Raw genomic sequence first — 23,752 nt, 5'->3', positions numbered from 1 at the left:
CTGAGTTTGATTTATTATCTAAATATTAAACTTGGCCAAGTATTATAAACTACTTTAAAAATTCTATTGGTCAGAACTTAAAAGTGTCCCAAAGTGTTGATTTTAGCATAAGCATTATTTAAATTGTATCCTATTGTGTATATTACTATCAACATTATCTATACATCAGTCACCATGGTTTATAATCTTCTTGGCAATATTTATATTAGCATTACTTATGCTTATAACACCGTCAACATTGTTTATTAAAAAATCAATATACGAGAAGAAACCAAGATGGCAGCATAGGTAAACACCTAAATGGCTGCCTCGCACAACAATTTCAAAACTACAACTAAAAGACAAAACGTCTATCACCCAGAACCACGGGAAAGCTGGCTGAGTGGAAGTTCTACAACTAGAAGAGAAAAGAGCATCGAGATGTGCACAAACGCTGAAAAGCTAAGGCACAAAGTCGCACGAATCGGGCTGGTGGCGGGCGATTGGATGTGATGCTTTTATTTAACCCGAAGGGAGACAAGCTCCAGATTACTATGAAATCCAGCTTCTGGGGAGACGTGGGGGACCCAAACTCCTATGGGGAGAAGCTGGACTGTCGGCCATCGGGTTGGAAAGTGAGGGTGACTTCTTGCAGTGGTGCGCCCAGCAATCATTGTTTACTGTGCTGGAGCGTGGGATGCGGGGACTTGGAAACGCAGAAAGCCATTGCTGTTTGCCACGCCCTAGCCTAGTGACTCCCTGAGACCCCGCCTCGCACAATCTACAAACCCACCCAAGCTTTATGCAGCGGCTTTTTGCATATAAATGGCCTGCCCTATCGCAGCTTAACCTAACAAACTGCAGCTCTGATCAGACAGCTCCAAAACCTCAAAACCCCAAGCAAAGAGGAAGAAACTGTAGTTCTTGCTGTATCTCCTACTGGGTGGCCTCAGACAGTAGCTGACCTGCACCCCATTGGAGACCCAGAAGCTAGTGTATCTAGTGGTCTGTGTGAGATGACACCAGAAATCAACTACTCTCATAAGGGACACATTCAAGAGGCAGACTCAGTGAGCACCAAAGCCCCACTGAAACAAGTCCTGCCCCATAAAGCATGTCTCCAGCACAGCAATTAATTTTTAAAGTATTTTCATTTATTGCATCTTTTACTTAAGAAACTAATTTTTTTCCTTTTTTCCTCACTTGATTTCACCTTTTTAATTATTACATTTTTATTTTCAATCAGCATTATTACTACTACTATTTTATCTTTTTTTTTAAGTGTCGTTTTATTTTCCCTTTATTTTACTTTAGGATTAGTGTTCTACATTCTATTTTCATCTTTCCTTTAGCATCGTTTTACCCTATCTGAACTCTACCTTTATGCCATCACTCTCTTCCTAATCTTTCCCCTTTTGGTGTCCTGCTTATCTTAGCCCTTTCCTGCTTTAGATTTTCCCTATTCCTTCTGTTTACCCCCTGCTAAAATTTCACCCTACTTATATATCTAATTTCCAATCCCCTGCTCCAAGTCCGTACACACCTCTCTCTTTGCTGTCTTAACTATCAAAAAAATTGTTTTTCTCTCTGTCCTTTTGTTGTTCTTTGTTTGAATGTTGATTATATTGAATTTGTATGCTTTTTTGTGAGATTGTTTTGCTTATTCTTTTGGGTTTTTTTTATTGCTTTGTTTTTGTTTTTTACTTCTGTTTTCCCTTGCCTCACTTGATATTAGTTGGTGTTGTACTTTGTATTAATCTCCAGGTACTTGTTGCTGGCATTTGCTGGGATTAGTGGTTGTTCTATTGGAGTTTTCTCCCCATATATATAGTTTGTTCCCCTTTTCTCTCTTAGTCTTGTTCTTGTCTCTCTTAACTTTCTTTTCCCTTTTTCCAACTTCATTTTGACACTCCTTTTTTTTCTTTCTTTTTACTCTTCTTTCTCTCCTATCCCCCAATTTGTCTTTCTCTGGTGGTCACCTTTATTGGAGGTTATTAATATCGTGAATGTATTTCTGTTCAGTGCCCTGTGTGTTGTACCTGGTTGTGTTGTATATTGTGCCTTTGAATCAATGCAGGAGAGAGAGAACTACATAACCAGACATCCAGAGAAGAGAGACCATGGGGAGACAAAGAAACAGCCCGCATATGAAAGAAAAGCAGGCATCACCAGAAAAGGAAGTAAACGAATTAGAGGCAAGCAACCTATCAGAGAAAGAATTCAGAGAAATGGTCATAAGGTGGCTGAAAAGAATGGAAGACAAATTCGACAATATGAGTAAGAACCAAGAGGAAATGAAGAAGAACCAAGAAGAAATGAAAAATGACATCGCTGCTGTAAAGAACTCAATAGAAAGCATCAAGAGTAGACTAGAAGAAGCAGAGGACTGCCATCAGTGAGCTAGAAGATGGGAAAAAATACCCAAGTAGAGCAGCTTCTAGAAAAAAAAAATTAAAAAGCAGGAGGAGAGCCTAAGGGAACGAAACAAAACAACATCTGCATAATAGGGGTTCCAGACGGAAAGAAAACTGAACAAGGAATAGAAAACCTGTTTGAAGAAATAATGACAGAAAACTTTCCTGATATAGGGAAGAAAAAACCCACACAAATCTAAGAAGCTCACAGAGTCCCAAGCAAAATGAACCCCAAAAGACCAATGCCAAGGCACATTATAATTAAACTAGAGGCCCGGTGCATGAAATTCGTGCACAGAGGGGGGGTGTCCCTCAGCCTAGCCTGCACCCTCTCCAATCTGGAACGCCTCGAGTGATGTCTGACTGCCCGTTTAGGCCCGATCCCTCTTACAATCCTGGACTGCTGGCTCCCAACTGCTCGCCTGCCTGCCTTCCTGATTGCCCCTAACTGCTTCTGCCTGCCAGCCTGATCACCCCCTAACCACTCTGCTGCCAGCCTGATTGATGCCTAACTGCTCCCCTGCCAGCCTGTTTGCCCCTAACTGCCCTCCCCTTCAGGCCTGGTCACCCCTAACTGCCCTCCCCTGCAGGCCTGGTCCCCCCAACTGCTCTCCCCTGCAGGCCTGGGTCCCGCCCAAATGCCCTTCCCTGCAGGCCCGGACACCCCCAACATCCCTCCTCTGCCAGCCTGGTCACCCCTAACTGCCCTCTCCTGCGGGCTTGATTGCCCCCAACTGCCCCCCATTGCAGGCATGGTCCCTCCCAACTATCCTCCCCTGCTGGCCTGATTGCCCACAACTGCCCTCCCTTGCAGGCCTGGTCCCTCCCAACTGCCCTCTCCTGCTGGCCATCTTGTGTCCACATGGGGGCAGGATCTTTGACCACATGGGGGCAGCCATCTTGTGTGTAGGAATTATGATCAATCTGCATATTACTCTTTTTTTTAGATGGGATAGAGGCCTGGGGCATGGGTGGGGGCCAGCTGGTTTGCCCTGAAGGGTGTCCCGGATCAGGGTGCGGGTTCCCTTGGGGCATGGGGGGGCCTGAGCGAGGGGCCTGTGGTGGTATGCAGGCTGGCCACACCCCCTGGCGACCCAAGCAGAGGCCCTGATATCTGGGATTTATGTATCTTTTTTAAAAAATATATTTTATTGATTTTTTACAGAGAGGAAGAGAGAGGGATAGAGAGTTAGAAACATCGATGAGAGAGAAACATCAATCAGCTGCCTCCTGCACACCCCCCACTGGGGATGTGCCCGCAACCAAGGTACATGCCCTTGACCGGAATTGAACCTGGGACCCCTGAGTCCACAGGCCGACGCTCCATCCACTGAGCCAAACCGGTTTCGGCGGATTTATGTATCTTCTACAATTGAAACTTTGTAGCCTGGAGCGGAGCCAAGCCTCCTGCTTGCTCCGTGGCTGCAGCCATTTCTGTTGGAATTTATTTATCTTCTATAATTTAAACTTTGTACCCTGGAGCAGAGGCCTAGGCCAGCCAGAGCTGCAGAAGCTTGGCTTCCTCCATTGCTGGGGGCAACCCTATTTTCCTGCTCTTCCAGCTCTGTGGCTGCTGCCATTTCTGTTGGAATTTATTTACTTTCTATAATTGAAACTTTGTAGCATTGAGTGGAGGCCTAGGTCGGCAAGGGCAGGCGGAAAGCTTGTCTTCCTCCATTGCCGGGGAAACCCAAGCCTCCCTCCTGCCCTCTGTGGCCGCAGCCATCTTGGTTGGGTTTATTTGCATATTTGCTCCTGATTGGCTGGTGGGCGTGGTTGGTGGGCATGACTTGTGGGTGTAGCGGAGGTATGGTCAATTTGCATATTACTCTTTTATTAGATAGGATTGGCAAACACCAACGACAAAGTAAGAATCTTAAAAGCGGCCAGAGAGAGACAGAAAGTTACATACAAAGGAACCCCCATCAGACTTGCAACTGATTTCTCAACAGAAACTCATCAAGCCAGAAGGGAATGGAATGAAATATACAAAGTCATACAAAGGAAGGGTCTGAATCCAAGAATACTGTACCCAGCAAGGCTATTAATCAAAATTGAAGGTGAAATCAGGAGCTTCACAGACAAAAAAGGACTAAGGGAATTTATCACCACCAAACCAGCAATGCAAGAAATGCTAAAGTGTCTGCTCTAAAAATAAAGAAATAGGAAGCGAAGAAGGAACACAGAGGTATAGAATAAAAATGGCGACAAATAAGTACCTATCAATAATAACTTTAAATGTAAATGGATTGAATGCCCCAATCAAAAGACATAGGGTAAAAGATTGGATAAGAAAAGAAGACCCATATATCTGCTGTCTACAAGAAACCCACCTCAGAAAAAAAGATGCACACAGACTGAGGGTGAAGGGATGGAAAAAAGGTTTTCCGGGCGAATGGAAATGAAGAAAAAACTGGGGTGGCAATACTTATATCTGACAAATTAGATCTCAAAGTGAAGGACATAACAAGAGATAAGGAAGGCCACTTCATAATACTAAAGGGAGCAATCCAACAAGAAGAAATAACGCTGGTAAACATATACGCACCCAATATAGGAGCACCCAAATACATAAAAAAAACTCCTGGAGGATATCAAGGGAGAGATTAACAGCAATACAATCATAGTATGAGACTTTAATACCCCACTATGACCAGTGAACAAATCCTCTAAACAAAAAATCAGCAAAGAAACATCAATTCTAAATGACTCACTAGACCAGATGGAATTAATTGACATCTTGAGAACATTTCACCCCGAAGCCACAGAATATACATTCTTCTCAAGTGAACATGGGTCATTTTCAAAGATAGACCATATGTTGGGACATAGGCAAAGTCTCTTCAAATTCAAGACTATAGAAATCATACCAAGCGTCTTCTCAGATCACAGTGGCATAAAACTGGAAATCAACTACAATAAAAACAATCCAAAGAAATCAAATGGTGACTAAACAGCATGCTATTAAACAATGACTGGGTTACCAGAGAGATCAAGGAAGAAATAAAAATCTTCATGGCAACAAATGACAATGAAAACACAACAATCCAAAATCTATGGGACATAGCGAAAGCAGTCTTGAGAGGGAAGTTCATAGCTCTACAAGCCTACTGCAAAAAACAAGAAACAATGGTAATAAAGTACCTAACCCTACAACTCAAAGAGTTAGAAAAAGAGCAACAAGAAAAGCCCAGTGTGAGCAGAAGGAAATAATAAAGATCAGAGCGGAGATAAACGACATAGAGACCAAAGAAACAATACAAAAGATCAACAAAACCAAGAGCTGGTTCTTTGAAAGGATAAACAAGATTGATGAACCTCTAGCCAGGCTCACCAAGAAGCAAAGAGAGAGGACCCAAATAAACAAAATCAGAAATGAAAGAGGTGAAATAACAACAGACCCCGCTGAAATACAAAGGATCATTAAAAAATACTACGAACAACTCTATTACAACAAACTGGACAACCTGGAGGAAATGGACATATTCCTAGGAAAATATAACCTTCCAAAACTCAATTAGGAAGAATCTAAACAGCTCAATAGGCCAGTAACTATGGAAGAAATTGAAGCAGTCATCAAAAAGCTTCCAGCAAACAAAAGCCCAGGGCCAGACGGCTTCACAGGAGAGTTTTACCAAACATTCAAGAAAGAACTAAAACCTATCCTCCTCAGACTATTCCAAAAAATTCAAGAGGAAGAAACACTTCCAAGCTCCTTCTATGAAGCCAGCATCACCTTAATACCAAAACCAGATAAAGACAACACAATGAAAGAGAATTACAGCCCAATATCCCTCATGAACATAGATGCCAAAATCCTCAACAAAATTCTAGCAAATCGGCTCCAGCAGTACATTAGAAAGATCATACACCATGACCAAATAGGATTTATCCCAGTAATGCAAGGATGGTGCAATATCCGCAAATCAATGCAGAAAAAAACATTTGACAAACTCCAACACCCTTTCCTGATAAAAACTCTCAACAAGGTGGGAATAGAAGGATCATACCTCAACATAATAAAAGCTATATATGATAAACCCACAGCAAACATCATACTCAATGGGCAAAAACTAAAACCATTTCCCCTAAGAACAGGAACAAGACAGGGATACTCACTCTTACCACTCCTGTTTGACATAGTACTGGAAGTATTAGCCATTGCAATTAGACAAGAAGAAGAAATAAAAGGCATCCAAATTGGAAAAGAAGAAGTAAAGCTGTCCTTATTTGCAGATGACATGTATTTTACATAAAAAACCCGAAAGACTCCATCAAAAAACTAATAAACTTAATAAATGAATTTGGCAATGTAGCAGGATACAAAATTAATGCCAAGAAATCTATGGCCTTTATATACACCAATAGTGAACTTACAGACAGAGAGACTAAAAAGGCAATCCCATTTACCATCGCACCAAAAAAATTAAGATACCTAGGAATAAACTTAACTAAGGAGGTAAAAGACCTATACGCGGAAAACTACAGGACACTGAAAAAAGAGATAGAGGAAGACGTAAACAGATGGAAGAACATACCATATTCATGGATTGGTAGAATCAACATCATTAAAATGTCCATACTACCCAAAGCAATATACAGATTCAATGCACTCCCCATTAAAATACCAATGGCATAGTTCACAGACCTAGAAAGAACTCTCCAAAAATTCATCTGGAATAAAAAAAGACCCCGAATAGCCACAGCAATCCTGAGAAAGAAGAATAAAGTAGGAGGGATCTCAATATCAGATTTCAAGCTGTATTACAAAGCCACTGTTCTCAAAACAGCATGGTACTGGCACAAGAACAGACATATAGATCAATGGAATAGAACAGAGAATCCAGGTATCGACCCAAACCACTATGCTCAATTAATATTTGACAAAGGAGGCATGAACATACAATGGAGTCAAGACAGTCACTTCAATAAATGGTGTTGGGAAAATTGGACAGATACATGAAAAAAAATGAAACTAGATCACCAACTTACACCATACACAAAAATAAACTCAAAATAGATACAGGACTTAAACATAAGACGGGAAACCATAAAAATACTAGAGGAATCCACAAGCAGCAAAATCTCAGACATATGCCGAAAGAACTTCTTCACTGATACTGCCCCTAGGGCAATGGAAGCTAAAGAGAAAATAAACAAATGGGACTACATCAAAATAAAAAGCTTTTTTACAGCAAAAGAAACTATCAACAAAACAAGAAATCCCACTGTATGGGAAAACATATTTGCAAATGTTATCACTGATAAAGGTTAATCTCCAACATCTACAGGCAGCTTATGCAACTTAATAAAAGGAAGATAAATGATCCAATAAAAAAAATGGGCAACGGACCTAAATAGAATCTTTTAGAAAGAAGACAGAAGGAAGGCCAAGAGACACATGAAAATATGCTCCAAGTCACTAATTATCCGAGAAATGCAAATCAAAACAACAATGCGGTACCATCTCACACCTGTCAGAATGGCTATCATCAACAAATCAACACACAAGTGTTGGCGAGGATGCGGAGAAAAAGGAACCCTCGTGCACTGCTGGTGGGAATGCAGACTGGTGCAGCCACTGTGGAGAACGGTATGGAGTTTCCTCAAAAAACTGAAAATGGAACTCCCATTTGTCCCAGTAATCCCACTCCTAGGAATATATCCTAAGAAACTGGAAACACCAATAAGAAAGGATATATGCACCCCTATGTTCATAGCAGCACAATTCACCATAGCTAAGATTTGGAAACAGCCTAGGTGCCCGTCAGCAGATGACTGGATCAGAAAACTATGTTACATCTACACAATGGAATACTATGCTGCCATAAAAAAGAAGGAATTCTTACCATTTGCAGCAACCTGGATGGAACTGGAGAACATTATGCTAAGTGAAATAAGCCAGTCAATGAAAGAAAAATACCACATGATCTCACTCATTTATGGATAATAAAGAACATTATAAACTGATGAACAAAAAGATAGATACAGAGAGAGTTAAGCATCAAACAGTCAAATTGCAGCAGGAAGGTTAGGGAGAGGTGGGGGAGATAAGAGATCAACTGAAGGACTTGTATGTATGCAAATAAGCATAACCAATGGACGCAAAACTCTGGGGGGTGAGGGCATGTATGAGATTGGGGGGGGCAATGGTAATATACATACACATATAATTCCTTAATAAAAAAATGAAAAAAAAGTAATGTTGAAAAAAATACATAAATATGCTAATTCTATTTTTAGAACGACAGTGGAGAAAACAAATATTATGATTAGTTTGTCCACCATCAACAGTGAACTTTCATACTGAAGTATTTATTTTCATGTTTATTTTTTTTACTGCAGCACTTTTATTTTTCTCACAGTGAGTGAGGGCAGGGCCAATGGAGACTCATCCACTCATGCAGCAAACGCTACGCATCTGCCCACGGTCCGCTTAGAAGCATTTGCGGTGGACGATGGAGGGGCCCGACGCGTCGTACTCCTGTCTGCCGATCCACATCTGCTCGAAGGTGGGCAGCGAGGACAGGAAGGCGCCGGCCACCCACACCGAGTACTGGCGCTCCGGCGGGGTACTGGCGCTCCGGCGGGGCAATGATCTTGATCTTCATTGTGCTGGGGGCCGGGGCCGTGATCTCCTTCTGCATCCGGTCCGCGAAGCCCGGGCACATGGTGGTTCCGCCAGACAGCACCGTGTTGGCGTGGAGGTCCTTCCGGATGTCCACGGCAGACTTCATGATGGAGCTGAAGGTGGTCTCGTGGATGCCGCCGGACCCCATGCCCAGGCAGGAGGGCTGGAAGAGCGCCTCTGGACACCGGAACCGCTCGCTGCCGATGGTGATCACCTGCCCGTCGGGCAGCTCGTAGCTCTCCTCCAGGGAGGAGGAGGACGCAGCCGTGGCCATCTCCTGCTCCAAGTCCAGGGCGATGTAGCACAGCTTCTCCTTGACGGCGCGCACGATCTCCCGCTCGGCCGTGGCGGTGAAGCTGTGGCCCCGCTCCGTGAGGATCTCCATGAGGTAGTCGGTCAGGTCCCGGCCTGCCAGGTCCAGATGCAGGATGGCGTGGGGGAGGGCGCAGCCCTGGTAGATGGGCACCGTGTGCGTGACCCCGTCCCCAGAGCCAATGACGAGGCCTGTGGTGCGGCCAGAGGCGTACAGGGACAGCACGGCCTGGACGGCCTGGTACATGGCGGGGGTGCTGCAGGTCTCGAACAGGATCTGGGTCATCTTCTCATGGTTGGCCTTGGGGTTCAGAGGGGCCTCGGTCAGCAGCACCAGGTGCTCCTCGGGGGCCACGCACAGCACGTTGTAGAAGGTGTGATGCCAGATCTTCTCCATGTCGTCCCAGTTGGTGACGATGCCGTGCTCGATGGGGTACTTGAGGGTCAGGATGCCGCGCATGCTCTGGGCCTCATCGCCCACGTAGCTGCCCTTCTGCTCCATGTCCACCATGACGCCCTGGTGCCGGGGGCGCCCAACGATGGACGGGAACACTGCCCGGGGGGTGGGTGTCATCCCCCGCGAAGCCGGCCTTGCACATGCCGGAGCCATTGTCGATGACCAGTGTGACCTGGGAGGGCGGCGTGCAGAAAGCCATAAGGAGCGGAGTGGAGAGGAGTGGGGAGCTGGCGGCTGCAGCAACTGAGCCATACTGAAGTATTTTAACAACAGTTTAATTATTCAAAAGTTTTATGTGTGGATTATTCCTAAAATTCTAAAATCATGTCTATTCATTACACAAAACCAGCAAAATTTTTATATTGTTAAATTTTATAGTTAAAATGCACAATAGCAAAAATGGTAGATGTTTGCTAAGTGATATAAAAGTAATTTCTTCATCAATTTTACCTACGTTAAAAAGTTTCTTCTTTATTAACTTTTGGTCGAGAATATGTTTGTATATTTTCAGAAAACAACTCCGAGACCATGTGGATTCCGGCAACAGAGAGGAATCGACAGGACTACTCCAGCCATGAAGACAGAAGAGAAGCAGTCCAGAGATGGAAGACGCTGACGTCGCCTTGCCATACTAGCAGTCAGCAGCTGTGCATCACTGCAGGTTGCCCAGGACCAAACCAGAGAGGGTCGGACCTGCATTACCACCATTTGTCCACCATCCAGAACTGAAATATCATTGCTGACATGTGCACATAAGGAACTGTTTGACATTGAAATTGGGACTCAAAAGAACTGTTGGCCCAGAAAGAAACTCACTACAGACTGATTCATTTGCCTTTCAGCATAACCATTATTGCTTGTCTCATTTTTGGTTCTTGTAAGTGTATTTCTAGTAGCACATGATCTCACTCATCTAGGGGAAATGATGAACAACATGGACTGATGAACAAGAACAGACCCAGAAACAAGGAGGAATGGATCAGACTGTCGGGCCTCAGAGGGAGGGTAAGGGAGGGTGGGGGTAGGGGGGAGAGATCAACCAAAGGACTTGTGTGCATGCATATGAGCCTAACCAGTGGTTAAGGACAACAGGGGGGTGGGGGCATCCGTGGGGAGGGGTGTGGGATGGGAATGGGCGGATGAGGACAAATATGTGATACCTTAATCAATAAAGAAATTTTAAAAAAGTTTCTTAAAGTTACATCCAACAAATATCTACAGATTATTTCCTATATATTTAGGACTGCTCCATTTGGTGGGAGATTAAAAGACACCGTAAGGTACTGCCTGCAAGGAGCTTGCAATCTCACATGGGCTAAAATTTATGTACATCAGAGTCACGGAGCATCACGAACAATGTAGGATTAAGAGGCATGATTATCATTAAGAAGGAAAACATGGAAGTTGAGCAGTTTCTAATAAAAGTAAATGTCCTACAGGTAAAAAGGAGAAAATTTTAAAAAGCAGATGCTAAAAAAATAATAAAAATAAAAAGCAGATGCTATTCTAGACTGAGAAATATCACAACTATTTTATAACATTTTTACTTAGCCCCTGTATATCAAAGAATACCTCTTATATTTCATTAGTCATTTTACATAAAATTGAACTCATTGAGCATGAATCTTTATGCAACAAATATCTAAAAAAATGCATTCCTGCCAAAACCGGTTTGGCTCAGTGGAAGGGGCGTCGGCCTGCGGACTGAGGGGTCCCAGGTTCGATTCCGGTTGGGGGCATGTACCTTGGTTGTGGACACATCCCCAGTGGGGGGTGTGCAGGAGGCAGCTGATCGATGTTTCTCTCTCATGGATGTTTCTAACTCTCTATCCCTCTCCCTTCCTCTCTGTAAAAAATCAATAAAATATATATATATTTTTAAAAAATGCATTCCTATATCAAATAAGTAAAAAGAAATTTAAATGCACTAACACAAACTACTGGGAATGTTAATTGTAAAGAATTACATTAAATTTTAGGAAATTACTCTATATCTGAATTGCAGGAAGTAAAAGTAGAAACAGGTTGAAAATAATCCTTTCTTTCCTCACCACTTTTAGCAACCTCTGAATGCAGTAGGAGGACACCACTTTAACCAAGTAATCACAGTAACAGCTGACTTGGGCAAATTGTTAACATACGCCTGTAGGAACGATGCTAAAGACAATTGCTGTATTTCTGTCAACTGTGTGATGTAAGGATACAGCACAGGGAACACAGTCAGTAATCCTATATAACAAAAGGCTAATATGCAAATTGTCCCCTTGACAGGGAGTTTGACCAGGGGGCAGGGCCGGCCGGCCAGACCCCGCCTGTGCACAAATTCGTGCACCTGGCCCCTAGTACTGTAATAACTGTGTATGGTGTCAGATGGGCAGGAGACCTACCGAGGGTCATTTCATAAGGTATATAAATATCTAATCACTATGGTTGTATACCTAAAACTAATATAATATTGTATGTCAACTATAATGAAAAAATTATTTTAAGTTTTTAAAAAGTGCATAAGCTAAACTCAATAATCAATGAACAAAGTAACCCAAGAAAACAGAAACACCAATCAGAAAGGATATATGTACCCCTATGTTCATAGCAGCACCATTCACCATAGCTAAGATTTGGAAACAGCCTAAGTGCACATAAGCAGATGAGTGGATTAGAAAACTGTGGTACATCTACACAATGGAATACTACACTGCTTTAAAAAAGAAGGAATTCTTACCATTTGTAACAGCATGGATGGAACTGGGGAGCATTATGCTAAGCAACGTAAGTCAGTCAGAGAAAGATAAATATCACATGGTCTCACACATTAGTGGAATATAATGAACAACATAAACTGATGAGCAAAAAATAGAACCAGAGTCACTGATGCATCAAACAGACTGTCCAACCTATGAGGGAAGTGAAGGCAGGGGGTGAGAGTGTAAGACAGGGGTCCTCAAACTTTTTATTTTTTTATTTTAAATATATTTTATTGATTTTCTACAGAGAGGAAGAGAGAGGGATAGAGAGCTAGAAACATCAATGAGAGAGAAACATCGATCAGCTGCCTCCTGCACACTCCCCACCGGGGATGTGCCCGCAACCAAGGTACATGCCCTTGACCGGAATCGAACCCGGGACCCTTGAGTCCGCAGGCCGACGCTCTATCCACTGAGCCAAACCGGTTTCGGCAAACTTTTTAAACAGGGGGCCAGTTCACTGTCCCTCAGACCGTTGGAGGGCCGGACTATGGTTTAAAAAAAAAACTATGAACAAATTCCTATGCACACCGCTAAGTCAGCTGCTAAGCAGGACAGGCAGAGGCGGCAAAAACACCCGGCGGGCCGGATAAATGTCCTCGGCGGGCCGCATGTGGCCCGCGGGCCGTAGTTTGAGGACCCCTGGTGTAAGAGATCAACCAAAGGACTTGTATGCTTGCATATGAGCATAAGCAATGGACACAGACTGGCGGGAGGTCGGGGGGAGGGGAGGTTATGGGGGGTGGAGATGGCTGGGAGAGGTCAATGAGGGGAAAAAGGAGACTTATGTAATACTTTTAACAATAAAGAATTTAAAAAATAAAATAAAAGGCATTCTACAAAAAAGAACTGCAATGTATTCTTCATAAAAGACAAATATAGGCTGAGAATTGTTCTTGGTGAAAGATATTAAAAAAACAAAGCCAAATACAATGTGTGATTGATTGGATCTTGGATCCAGGGGTAAAATTATATCAAGAAATTATTGGGACCTGGCTGGCGGGCTCAGTGGCTAGAGCATCAGCCTGCTCTAAGGGTCGTGGGTTTGATTCCTAGTCAAGAGCATGTACCTGGGTTGCAGATTCGTTCCCTGGCCTTGTTTGGTGCACCTGCGGGAGGAAACCAATTGATGTGTCTCTTTCACATTGATGTTTCTCTCTCATTCTCTCTCTCTCTTGCTCTTTCTCTATCTCCTTTTCTCCCTCTCTCTCCCCCTCCCTCCTCCTCTCCCATCCACCCTTCACTCTCCCCGCAAAAAAAAAAAAAAAAAAAAAAAAAATTATTGGGTCCTGGCAGGTAGGGCTCAGTTGGTTGGAGCGTGATTCTATACATCAAAATGCTGTGGGTTCAATCCCCAGTCGGGCTGTATGTGGGAGGCAGCGATCGATGTTTCTCACGATGATGTTTTTCTCTCTCCCTCTCCCTTCCTCTCTCTAAAATAAATAAAGACATAACCTAGGATTAGGATTTTTTAAAAATTATTGGGACAGCTGGAAATTTCTGAATATTGACTATAAATATAAAATAGGTAATAAATGTCAAATTCCCTCAATTTTATAATTACAATATGGTTATGTAATAGTTTTTTCTTTGGACCTAGCCAGTTTGGCTCAGTGGATAGAGCGTCAGCCTGTGGACTGAAGGGTCCTGGGTTTAATTCTGATCAGGGGCACATGCCCGGGTTGCGGGCTCAATCCCCAGTGGGAGGCGTGCAGGAGGCAGCTGATCGATGACTCTCTCATCATTAATGTTTCTATATCTTTCTCCCTCTCCCTTCTTCTCTGAAATCAATAAAAAAAGTATTTTAAAAAAGTTTTTCTTTGGAAAAACATGCTGTAGAAGGTGAATGGTTATGATATACGCACATTATTCTAACGTTTTGCATACAATGTTTGTGTGACATAAATATACATAGAAAAAAATATGGCAAAGCATTAACCTATGAATCTACATAAAGGACATACGAGGGTTCATTGTTCTATACTTGTAACTTTCCTGCAGATGTGAAATTTTTCACAATAAAAAGTTAAAATGCAGGAGAAAAATGAGACATTCTGCCTATACACATCCCTTATAAAAATTCACTGGAAGGATTTTCAGAGTGTACTACCTGGGTTCTGTCAGTAAGAGGATGGTCACATGAATGTGATGAGTCTTTGGGCCGAGCCTCTGTGGCGTTAGAAGGTCCATCTCCAACTTCACCTTTCTGTATGCTTTCATCCGGCAAAAGACGTACATTTTCTTTATCACTGTCATCCTTTGACCTTAAGGCCTGTGTTGAAACTTTTGGCATCACTGCTGTTGATCGTGAGCGAACGGCCCTCCCTCTCTGAACAGTCTCCCATCCTTCAGCATCCTTCCGTTCTGTGCAATTAAAGGGAGAAAATAATAAATATTTCTGTAGATAATAAAATATTTAAAAAACCTATAAAATAAATTCCAATCTAATTCCCATTAAATATAAGTCATGTACAAATATGACACTATTATGCAAGGTGTCTTGTGTGTGTGTGTGTGTGTGTGTGTGTGTATACACACATACATATACACACGCATAGTCTCTAATTCCTGTAACTACACTGTGTGGTAGGGATTAACCCTTTGCACTCGCTTGCTTTTTTCTCGATTCCTTTATTCTACTCGGGATTTAATTTCTTAAATACCCAAGATTTTACAAAGCGCGGCAGTAGAATAAAAAACTGGAGTTTCTTTTCATACAAACTTATTTATTTGGATTTTTTTATATTTCAAATTATTGATACATTCAAAGAGTAATTTTAATCTCGATGCTAACCGTGTCGAGTCACACTCGACATCCGAGTGCAAAAGGTTAATCCTACCCCACGAACATTTTCTTTATTATCCCTAATTTACAAATAACAAAACTGAGACTTAGATTAAGAATGACTAAATGCCAGCCACATGGTCAGGAAGTATTAATAACCATTTATATAGAGCACAGGGTACACTATGTGCTAGAACTCTTCTAAGGGCTTTGAATATAATAACACTTTTAATCTTCACAACCGCCCTTTGAGTACTATCATCCCATTGTATCAGTAAGGACACTGAGACAGAGAGGTTCAGTAATTTGCCCAAGGTCATATACTCAGTAAGTTTTCCAAGACTTAGCAAGTCCAGGCCAATTGGTCCTGGTGTTCTCGTCCCAATGGCTAAGTGAAAGCTGCCTCCCCAACTTCCAGAATCCAGAGTGTGATTTAAGTTTTCTTCTTTTCTAATACATGTAATTGAGGCTAGAAATTTTCCTCAAACCATAGCTTTACCTTAATCCCACAAGATTTTAAATGTTCATTTTAACTCAATTTACATTTTCTAAATTTCATTTTGATTTCTTCTGACTTATGGAATATTCAGAAATATACTCTAAAATTCCAAAAACTTGAGAATTGTATGGTTATGTTTTTGACACCGGTTTCTAACTTAATTCCACTGTGTTCAAAAGAAACAGAGTAAGTTCAATCATCTGAAATTTTTGGGAACTTGTACAGCCATAACAAAGTAGCCTATCAAAATTAACCTTCTTTCCTCCAAGCACGCCTATAAAAGCTGGACAAAACATCTAAATGAACTGCTTAATGCCACTGGAAAGCAAGCAATGTAGGCGAGATTTGAGGAAGTGTGTTCCCTGAGAAAAGGGAAGGACAACAACGTGAGATCCACCTTCACCCCAAATTCTCCCTCAAGACACTTGGAATTCAGTGTGCGGGGCAGTGACCCCACAGAAACCCGCAGTCTTGTCCGGCTGAGACAGACACTGGAGCTCAGTGAGTCTAAAGCAGCTTGGACTGCAGAGGGGCTAACGGCAGGACAGCGAGCCAAAGCGTCTGCATTCAATCTTCCCTTCAGAAGTCTGACAACTGCTAAGCTCTGCATACACAGGCCAGGACGCCAAGACACCCAGAGAGCAACAGCTGGATGCTAATGAGCTGAGGGATCCTGTAGTGACTGCCGTGCTGAGGAAACAAATGTTGGAAAACAGGAATGGAGGGGCCTTGCAAACACCCCAGGTTTTCGGTCGATACCCGAAAAAGAATAAAGACAAAACGAAAACTACCCACTTTAATAACAACTCAGACCAAGCTTTGACAGAATGAAGGTGATCTGCTAGTACTCTTATCTTCTTGCCAAAAGAAAAGTATTTTTAGAAGGAACCTCTATAATTTTTAATATACTTTATTAAACATTTCATTAAATAGTATGTGGTTTGTTGTAAAACACGATCAAGTAACTGAAAACCCCACAAAAAATGTTTTTAAAAACCTACAAAGTAACAAATACACAGGTAGTTCAGATATTTTACTTTTTGGACACAGACTTTAAAAAATAACCATTATTAATATATTTAAGAAAATATGGATTCATCATATAGAACAGAGAAGACATATCAATAAAAAGTTTCCATAGTGAAGCATCAAAAGAAAAAAGAATGGGAAAGAATAAGCATTATTGGTTAGATATTTCAATTATGTCAAGTTCATTAATCAGGCTGTGTATATCTTTACTGATTTTTCTCCACTTGTATTATCAGTTGTTGGAACAATTATGTTAAAATCTTCCAGTATGAGTATATATTTTGAAATTTCCGCCCTCATTTGTCAGTTTTTACTTTATTTCTCTCCCTTTCCCCGTGGGTGGTATGCAGGAGGCAGCCAATCAATGTTTCTCTCATGGATGTTTCTATCTCTCTATTCCTCTCCCTTCCTCTCTCTAAAATCAATTAAAAAAAAATTTTTTTTTTTTTTTAAGAAAATAGCCCTAGCCAGTTTGTCTCAGTGGATAGAGTGTCAGCCCACGGGCTGAAGGGTCCCTGGTTCGGTTCTATTCAAGGTTACGTATCTTGGTTGCAGACTCGATCCCTGGCTCTGGTCAGGGTACGTGCGGAAGGCAACCAATCAATGTGTCTCTCTCACATCGATGTTTCTCTCTCTCTCTCTCTCTCTCTCTCTCTCTCTCTCTCCCCTCCTTTTCTCATTCCCTCCCTCCCGCCCTCCATCCCTTCTACTCTCTCTAAAAAGCAATGAAAACATATCCTTGGGTGAGGATTAACAAAAAAAGAAAGAAAAGAAAACAGATGTGTGAGCAAAAACAAACACAGAATACTACTTTAGTATAAAAAATATTCAAATACTAATAAAATGAAATAGTGGCATGCAACTTAAAAGCGTACACTGTGCAGAGAATGGAATGACTATTTTTTTCTTTAAGTCAAAAGAGTTATAAAGGACCCACATTATAAATGAATTGACAAAGGAATTGACAAACCTGCGACCAGAATGATTTCCATATGCTTTCATACATTTTTAAGATTATTTTATAGCTTTAAGTAGGGCAGATTAATATGATATAAATGATGCAAAAGATAACTACATAATGCTATTAGCTCCAAGTTCACATAAAACAAATATTTCCATCGATGTCCACTTGTCTGCCACATAAAAATGAATGGAAGCCACTTGCCGTTTTTGCAGGAAGTCTTCTGCCCTGCCATTGGTGGGCAAGACTGCGCAGGCGCTCCATCTGAAGAGGCAGCAGGCCCTGAGTGATGAGCCTTGACCTTGTCAGCCCAGCTGACACCTGCGGAAGCCACACAGGGAGCGGCCCCTGTGCCCGGGGAAGCCCTGGGAGAAAACGACGCTGCATCAGTCAATCAAGTAAATGCGGAAGTTAAACATTAAACACATCCTCAATGGGTTTAAATATCAAATAAGTTATATTTGGCCCTGGCTGGTCTGACTCAATGAATAGAGCATCGGCCTGCGGACCAAAGGGTCCTGGGTTCGACTCCAGTCAAGGGCACATGCCCAGGTTGTGGGCTTGATCCCCTGTAGGGGGCATGCAGGAGGCAGCCAATCAATGATTCTCATTGATGTTTCCAACTCCCTCTCCCTTCCTCTCTGAAATCAATAAAAATATATATTTATAAAAAATAATAATTATTATATTTGTGAATGTGTGTGTATCCACAATGGAGAGTAACATATTATCACAGCAATTTAAGGCAAAAATATTAATAAATTTGTCTTGGTCAAGCACCTCATTAATTTAATACAGTATAACATATATGGGATGATAATACAGAAGCTCTCCTCAGTTCAGTTTAAAAGAAAATTGCAGCTAAATTGGAAATCTTAAAAAATATGCATATGAACCTAAAACCTTTTATTTTCATTTAAAACTTAAAAAAAAATGAATATGCATTAATTTGCCAATCTATTGATATAGGCACTATTAAAAGAGGCTTTTTACTTGTGTACATTTCTTTCATGAAACACAAGCATGATGCATCATTGTCATTGACAATGTCCAACACTGGTTTCTTTATAATGGAGTAAAAAATTAGTGGCACCTATTAAAAAATCTAAGTGGGCAATCCTTCTCAACCTGTTTTTGTTTTCGTTTTTTGTTAATCCTTACCTGAGGATATTTTTTTCCCATTGCTTTTCAGAGAGAGAGTGGCAGGGAGGTAGAGAGGAAGGGAGGGAAGGAGAGAGAAACAGAAACATCGATGAGAGAGAGATACATCAACTGGTTGCCTCTGGCACGTGCTTCCTCCAGGGATGGGGAGTGAACCTGCAACCCAGGTACATGCCCTTGACCAGGAATCGAACCCTCAGTGCGCGTTCTGATGCTCTAACCACTAAGAAACACTGGCCAGGGCTCAACTTTAATACTATTTCCTCACTCTTTCATAGTTGTCCTATCTACACCTCATTTAACAGCAAAACTTTATTTTAATAGCTCACCTTTATCAAAACTTTCAAAAAATTTGTTTCAGTTTTCACTGAAACAGTATCTCTTTTTTGCACCATATTTCATAATTAATCTTTAAATCATGATTTAAAAGAATGAAGACAACTTGTGTAATTACGTTTGGTAACTAACCACATATGTATTCTGAGTAAGCCTTTAATTAAACAAGAAAAGTGAGTAGATAGATATACTAAAGTTAGCCTTTGAGCCACAATTCTTCAGCATGCTGAGAAAAACAATATGTTTTGATAACAACAATGTGATAATAAAGTGTCAATCCAATGATATGAGTAGACAGGGATCATTGTAAGAACTTTGCCATTCATTAAAGACTTCCAATGTTAAAATAAACATGCACTATACAACACTTTGAACCAATGATCAATGGAATACATTACAGGGGAACGTCCCTTAAAATGGGGCTTAAATATACAGATGTTTGGTTTCATCAGTTATCAAAAGGTTCCAAAGTCTATCAAGCTTCATCTAAAGCAATGCTCTCTGATCATCTCTTTTGAATGCACCATCACGAGAACCAACACAGGTGGTGTGGGATGCCAGGAGGAGAGGAGAGAAAGAGCAGAAAGAATATTTGCAGAAGTAAGGGACACAAACTTCCCAAATCTGATGAGAAACATTTATCTACTCATCCAAAGGCTCAATGAACTTGAAGTAGGTTAAACTCAGAGATCCACGTCTAGATGCATCCAAGTCAGACTACTGAAAGCAAAGACAAAGACAGGATCTACAAAGCAGCCAGAGAAAGTAGGGCATCTCCAGAAGGATCTCCAGTCCGGCCAATGTCAGACAATGGTTGTGCGTAGACCCGTGAACCAGGAGGTCATGGTTCGATTCCAGGTCAGGCCACATGCCCAGGTTGTGGGCTCGATCCCCAGTAGGGGCGTGCAGGAGGCAGTCAATCCATGATTCTCTCTCATCATTGATGTTTCTCTCTCTCTACATTTCCCTTCCTCTCTCTGAAATCAATAAAAAGCAAATAAATAAATTTCCAATGAGAGTAACACCTGATTTCTTATCAGAAACCATGGAAGCCAGAAGGCAGTGAGAGGACATATTCAAAGTGCTGGGGGAGGGGGGAGGAGGGGGGAGACTTTAAACCAAGAATTCTATGCACTGCAAAACTATCCTTCAAAAGCTAAAGGATAAATTAAGATATTCTCAGATAAACAAAACTTGAGAAAAACTGTCACTAGCAGACATGTTCAACAAGTCATGCTACAGGGAGTCCCTACAGGCTGAAATGAGAGAACACTACACAGTAACCTGAATCCACATGATGAAATAAAGAACACCAGTGAAAGTTACTACACAGTCCATGTAGATGTATTTTTTCTTCTGTAACTCTTTTCTTGTTCTGATTGAACAGACAACTGCATAAAACAATGGTCATAAAACTGTGTTGGTGAGACTATCATGTACAAAGATAAAATTTATATGACAATAACACAATGATAATATGTAGATCTATCTTTTTGAAAGAACTGTCAGTTCATGTTATGAGTCATTTAGCATGGAGAATGTTTATGGGTTTAGATTTTGAGAACCTAATTAGTTCTTTTTAAAAAAATAAATACTTATTGTTCAGATTATTACAATTGTTTCTCCTTCCCCCGCCCCCCATTGCTTCCCTCCACCCGGTTCCCACCCTACCCTCTGCCCTTACCTACCCCCTACTGTCCTCATCCATAGGTGTAAGATTTTTGTCCAGTCTCCTCCCATATCCCCCACATCCCTTTCCCCCTGAGAATTATCAATCCACTCCCATTCTATGTCCCTCATTCTATTATGTTCACCAGTCTATTCTGTTCCTCCGATTTTTAATTCACTTGACTTTTAGATTCAATTGTTGATATGTATTTGTTGTTCATAATTTTTATCTTTACTTTTTTCTTCTTCCTCTTCTTAAAGAATACCTTTCAGCATTTCATATAATACTGGTTTGGCAGTGAAAAACTCCTTTAGCTTTTTCTTATCTGTGAAGCTCTTTATCTGATCTTCAATTCTGAATGATAGCTTTGCTGGGTAGAGTAATCTTGTAGGTTCTTGCTATTCATCACTTTGAATATTTCTTGCCACTCCCATCTGGCCTGCATAGTTTCTGTTGAGAAATCAGCTGACAATCGTATGGGTGCTCCCTTGTAGGTAATTAACTGTTTTTCTCTTGCTGCTTGTAAGATTCTCTCTTTGTCTTTTGCCCTTGGCATTTTAATTATGATGTGTCTTGGTGTGTTCCTCTTTGGATTCCTTTTGTTTGGGGTTCTGTGTGCTTCCTGGTCTTGTAAGTCTATTTCTTTCACCAGGTGGGGGAAGTTTTCGGTCATTATTTCTTCAAATAGGTTTTCAGTGTCTTGCTCTCTCTCTTCTTCTGGCACCCCCATTATTGTGATGTTGGTACGCTTGAAGTTGTCCCAGAGGCTTCTTACACTATCTTCAACTTTTTGGATTCTTTTTTCTTTCCCGGTTGAGTGTTTTTTGCTTTTTTGTATTTCAAATCTTTGACTTAATTCTTGTGTTCCTCTAGTCTGCTGTTGGGTCTCTGTATAATAGTTTTAATTTCAGTTAGTATATGTTTAATTTCTAGTTGGTTCTTTTTCATATCCTCGAGGGTCTCGTTAAATTTATCAGCCTTTTCTAGGAAATTCTTGAAAAACCTTATAACCGTGGTATTGAACTCTATATATATATCCAGTTGTTTGTTTTCCTCCACTTCTTTCGTTTGTGATCTGTTTCCTTGTCTCTGCATTTTCGCTGCTTCCCTGAGTTGGTGGGGTGGCTTTGTGTGCTAGGTGTCCTATATGGTTCAATGGGTTGGCCTCCCAGTTACCTGAGGTGGACTCTTGGTGCATCCCTTTGTGGACTGTGTGTACAGCCTTGTTGTAGTTAAGTCTTGATTGTTGTTGTTGTCACTGGGAGGAACTGACCTCCAGGCCAATTGGCTGTCAGGACCTGCTGTGTCTATAATGGAAGAACTCCTGCGCTGGAGACACGCTTATGGAGCAGGACTTGTTTCAGTGGGGCTTTGGTGCTGAGTCTGCCTCTTGAATGTTGTCACTTATGGATGTGAGTAGTTGAAATCTGGTGTCGTCTCACACTGACCACTAGATACACTAGCTTCTGGATCTCCAATGGGGTGCAGGTCAGCTACTGTCTGAGGCCACCCAGCAGGAGCTACAGCGAGAACTACAGTTTTCTCCTTTTTGCTTGGGGTTTCGAGGTTTTGGAGGTGTCTGATCTGAGCTGCAGTTTGTTAGGTTAAGCGGTGATAGGGCAGGCCATTTATATACAAAAGCCGCTGCGTGGAGCTTGGGTGGGTTTGTAGATTGTGCGGGGCGGGGTCTCAGGGAGTCACTAGGCTAGGGCGTGTCAAACAGCGATGGCTGCCAGTCAGCCGTCTCTGCGTTTCCAAGTCCCCGCGTCCCACGCTCGAGCACATTAAACAATGATTGCTGGGCGCACCTCTGCCAGAAAGTCACCCTCACTTTCCGACCCGATGGCCGACAGTCCAGCTTCTCCCCGTAGGAGTTTGGGTCCCCAGCGTCTCCCCAGAAACTGGATTTCATAGTAATCAGGAGCTTGTCTCCCTTTGGGTTGAAAAAAAGCAGCGCACCCAGTCTCCCACTGCCATCCCAATTTGCGCGCCTCCGTAACTCAGCTTTTCAGCACTTGTGCACATCTCGATGCTCTTTTCTCTTTCCTTCTAGTTGTAGAACTTCCATTCAGCCAGCTTTCCCGTGGTTCTGGGTGATAGACGTTTTGTCTTTTAGTTGTAGTTTTGAAATTGTTGTGCGAGGCAGCAGTTTAGGTGTTTACCTATGCCGCCATCTTGCTTTCTCTCCCTAATTAGTTCTGAATGTTATATTTCCTAAAGTTAAACTGTACTGTCCTGGGTTTTGTTTTGTTTTTTAAATATATTTTATTGATTTTTTTACAGAGAGGAAGAGAGAGGGATAGAGAGTTAGAAACATCGATGAGAGAGAAACTTCCATCAGCTGCCTCCTGCACACCCCCAACCGGGGGTGTGCCTGCAACCAAGGTACATGCCCTTGACCGGAATCGAACCTGGGACCTTTCAGTCCGCAGGCCGACGCTCTATCCCCTGAGCCAAACCGGTTTTGGCTGTCCTGGGTTTTTAAAGAACATTTTATTCCAACAATTTTGAACAGATACACAACCATATACATGGGTATTTTTATAACAGAATATCTGTTTTATAATACTTGCAGTGTGTTAACCACAGAAAATAATTTACTGTAATGAAAGCCATAGTAGTTTTGTTTTTAGTTCATCTCACCCAAAATTTAAGCTTCTTCGCGCATTTGATGTTACACTTATTCTATCTGTGGATGGACTTGGAATCACATGCCGTCCCGGAGACATCTTCTTTACTTCCCACGCTAATGAAGTGGGTCTGCCAATTCAAGAC

General features: G+C 41.8%; 1 protein-coding gene and 1 pseudogene across 5 annotated transcripts in view; both read right to left on the bottom strand.

Annotated features, from left to right (window-relative positions):
- The window catches only part of SCAPER (S-phase cyclin A associated protein in the ER), a 187,797-nt gene that overhangs the window by 133,065 nt on the left and 30,980 nt on the right, over positions 1 to 23,752 (bottom strand). For all 4 annotated transcript variants that reach the window (XM_079764048.1, XM_079764047.1, XM_079764046.1 and 1 more), the window contains exons 7-9: positions 23,621 to 23,737; positions 18,016 to 18,176; positions 14,648 to 14,901 (exon numbers count right to left, since the gene is read on the bottom strand). In XM_079764048.1, coding sequence (XP_079620174.1) covers positions 14,648 to 14,901; positions 18,016 to 18,176; positions 23,621 to 23,737 — 532 coding nt within the window. The remainder of the gene's footprint in view (positions 1 to 14,647; positions 14,902 to 18,015; positions 18,177 to 23,620; positions 23,738 to 23,752) is intronic.
- LOC307094966 (actin, cytoplasmic 2-like) lies at positions 8,267 to 9,953 on the bottom strand (annotated as a pseudogene). The gene has a single exon. The product of its transcript is annotated as an actin, cytoplasmic 2-like (transcript).

This window comes from Cnephaeus nilssonii (genome assembly GCF_951640355.1).
Source record: "Cnephaeus nilssonii genome assembly, chromosome: 24".
In the NCBI taxonomy this organism is placed as follows: domain Eukaryota; kingdom Metazoa; phylum Chordata; class Mammalia; order Chiroptera; family Vespertilionidae; genus Cnephaeus; species Cnephaeus nilssonii.
The sequence above is the reverse complement of the archived record's forward strand: the minus strand, read 5'-3'. Positions and strand labels throughout refer to the sequence as shown.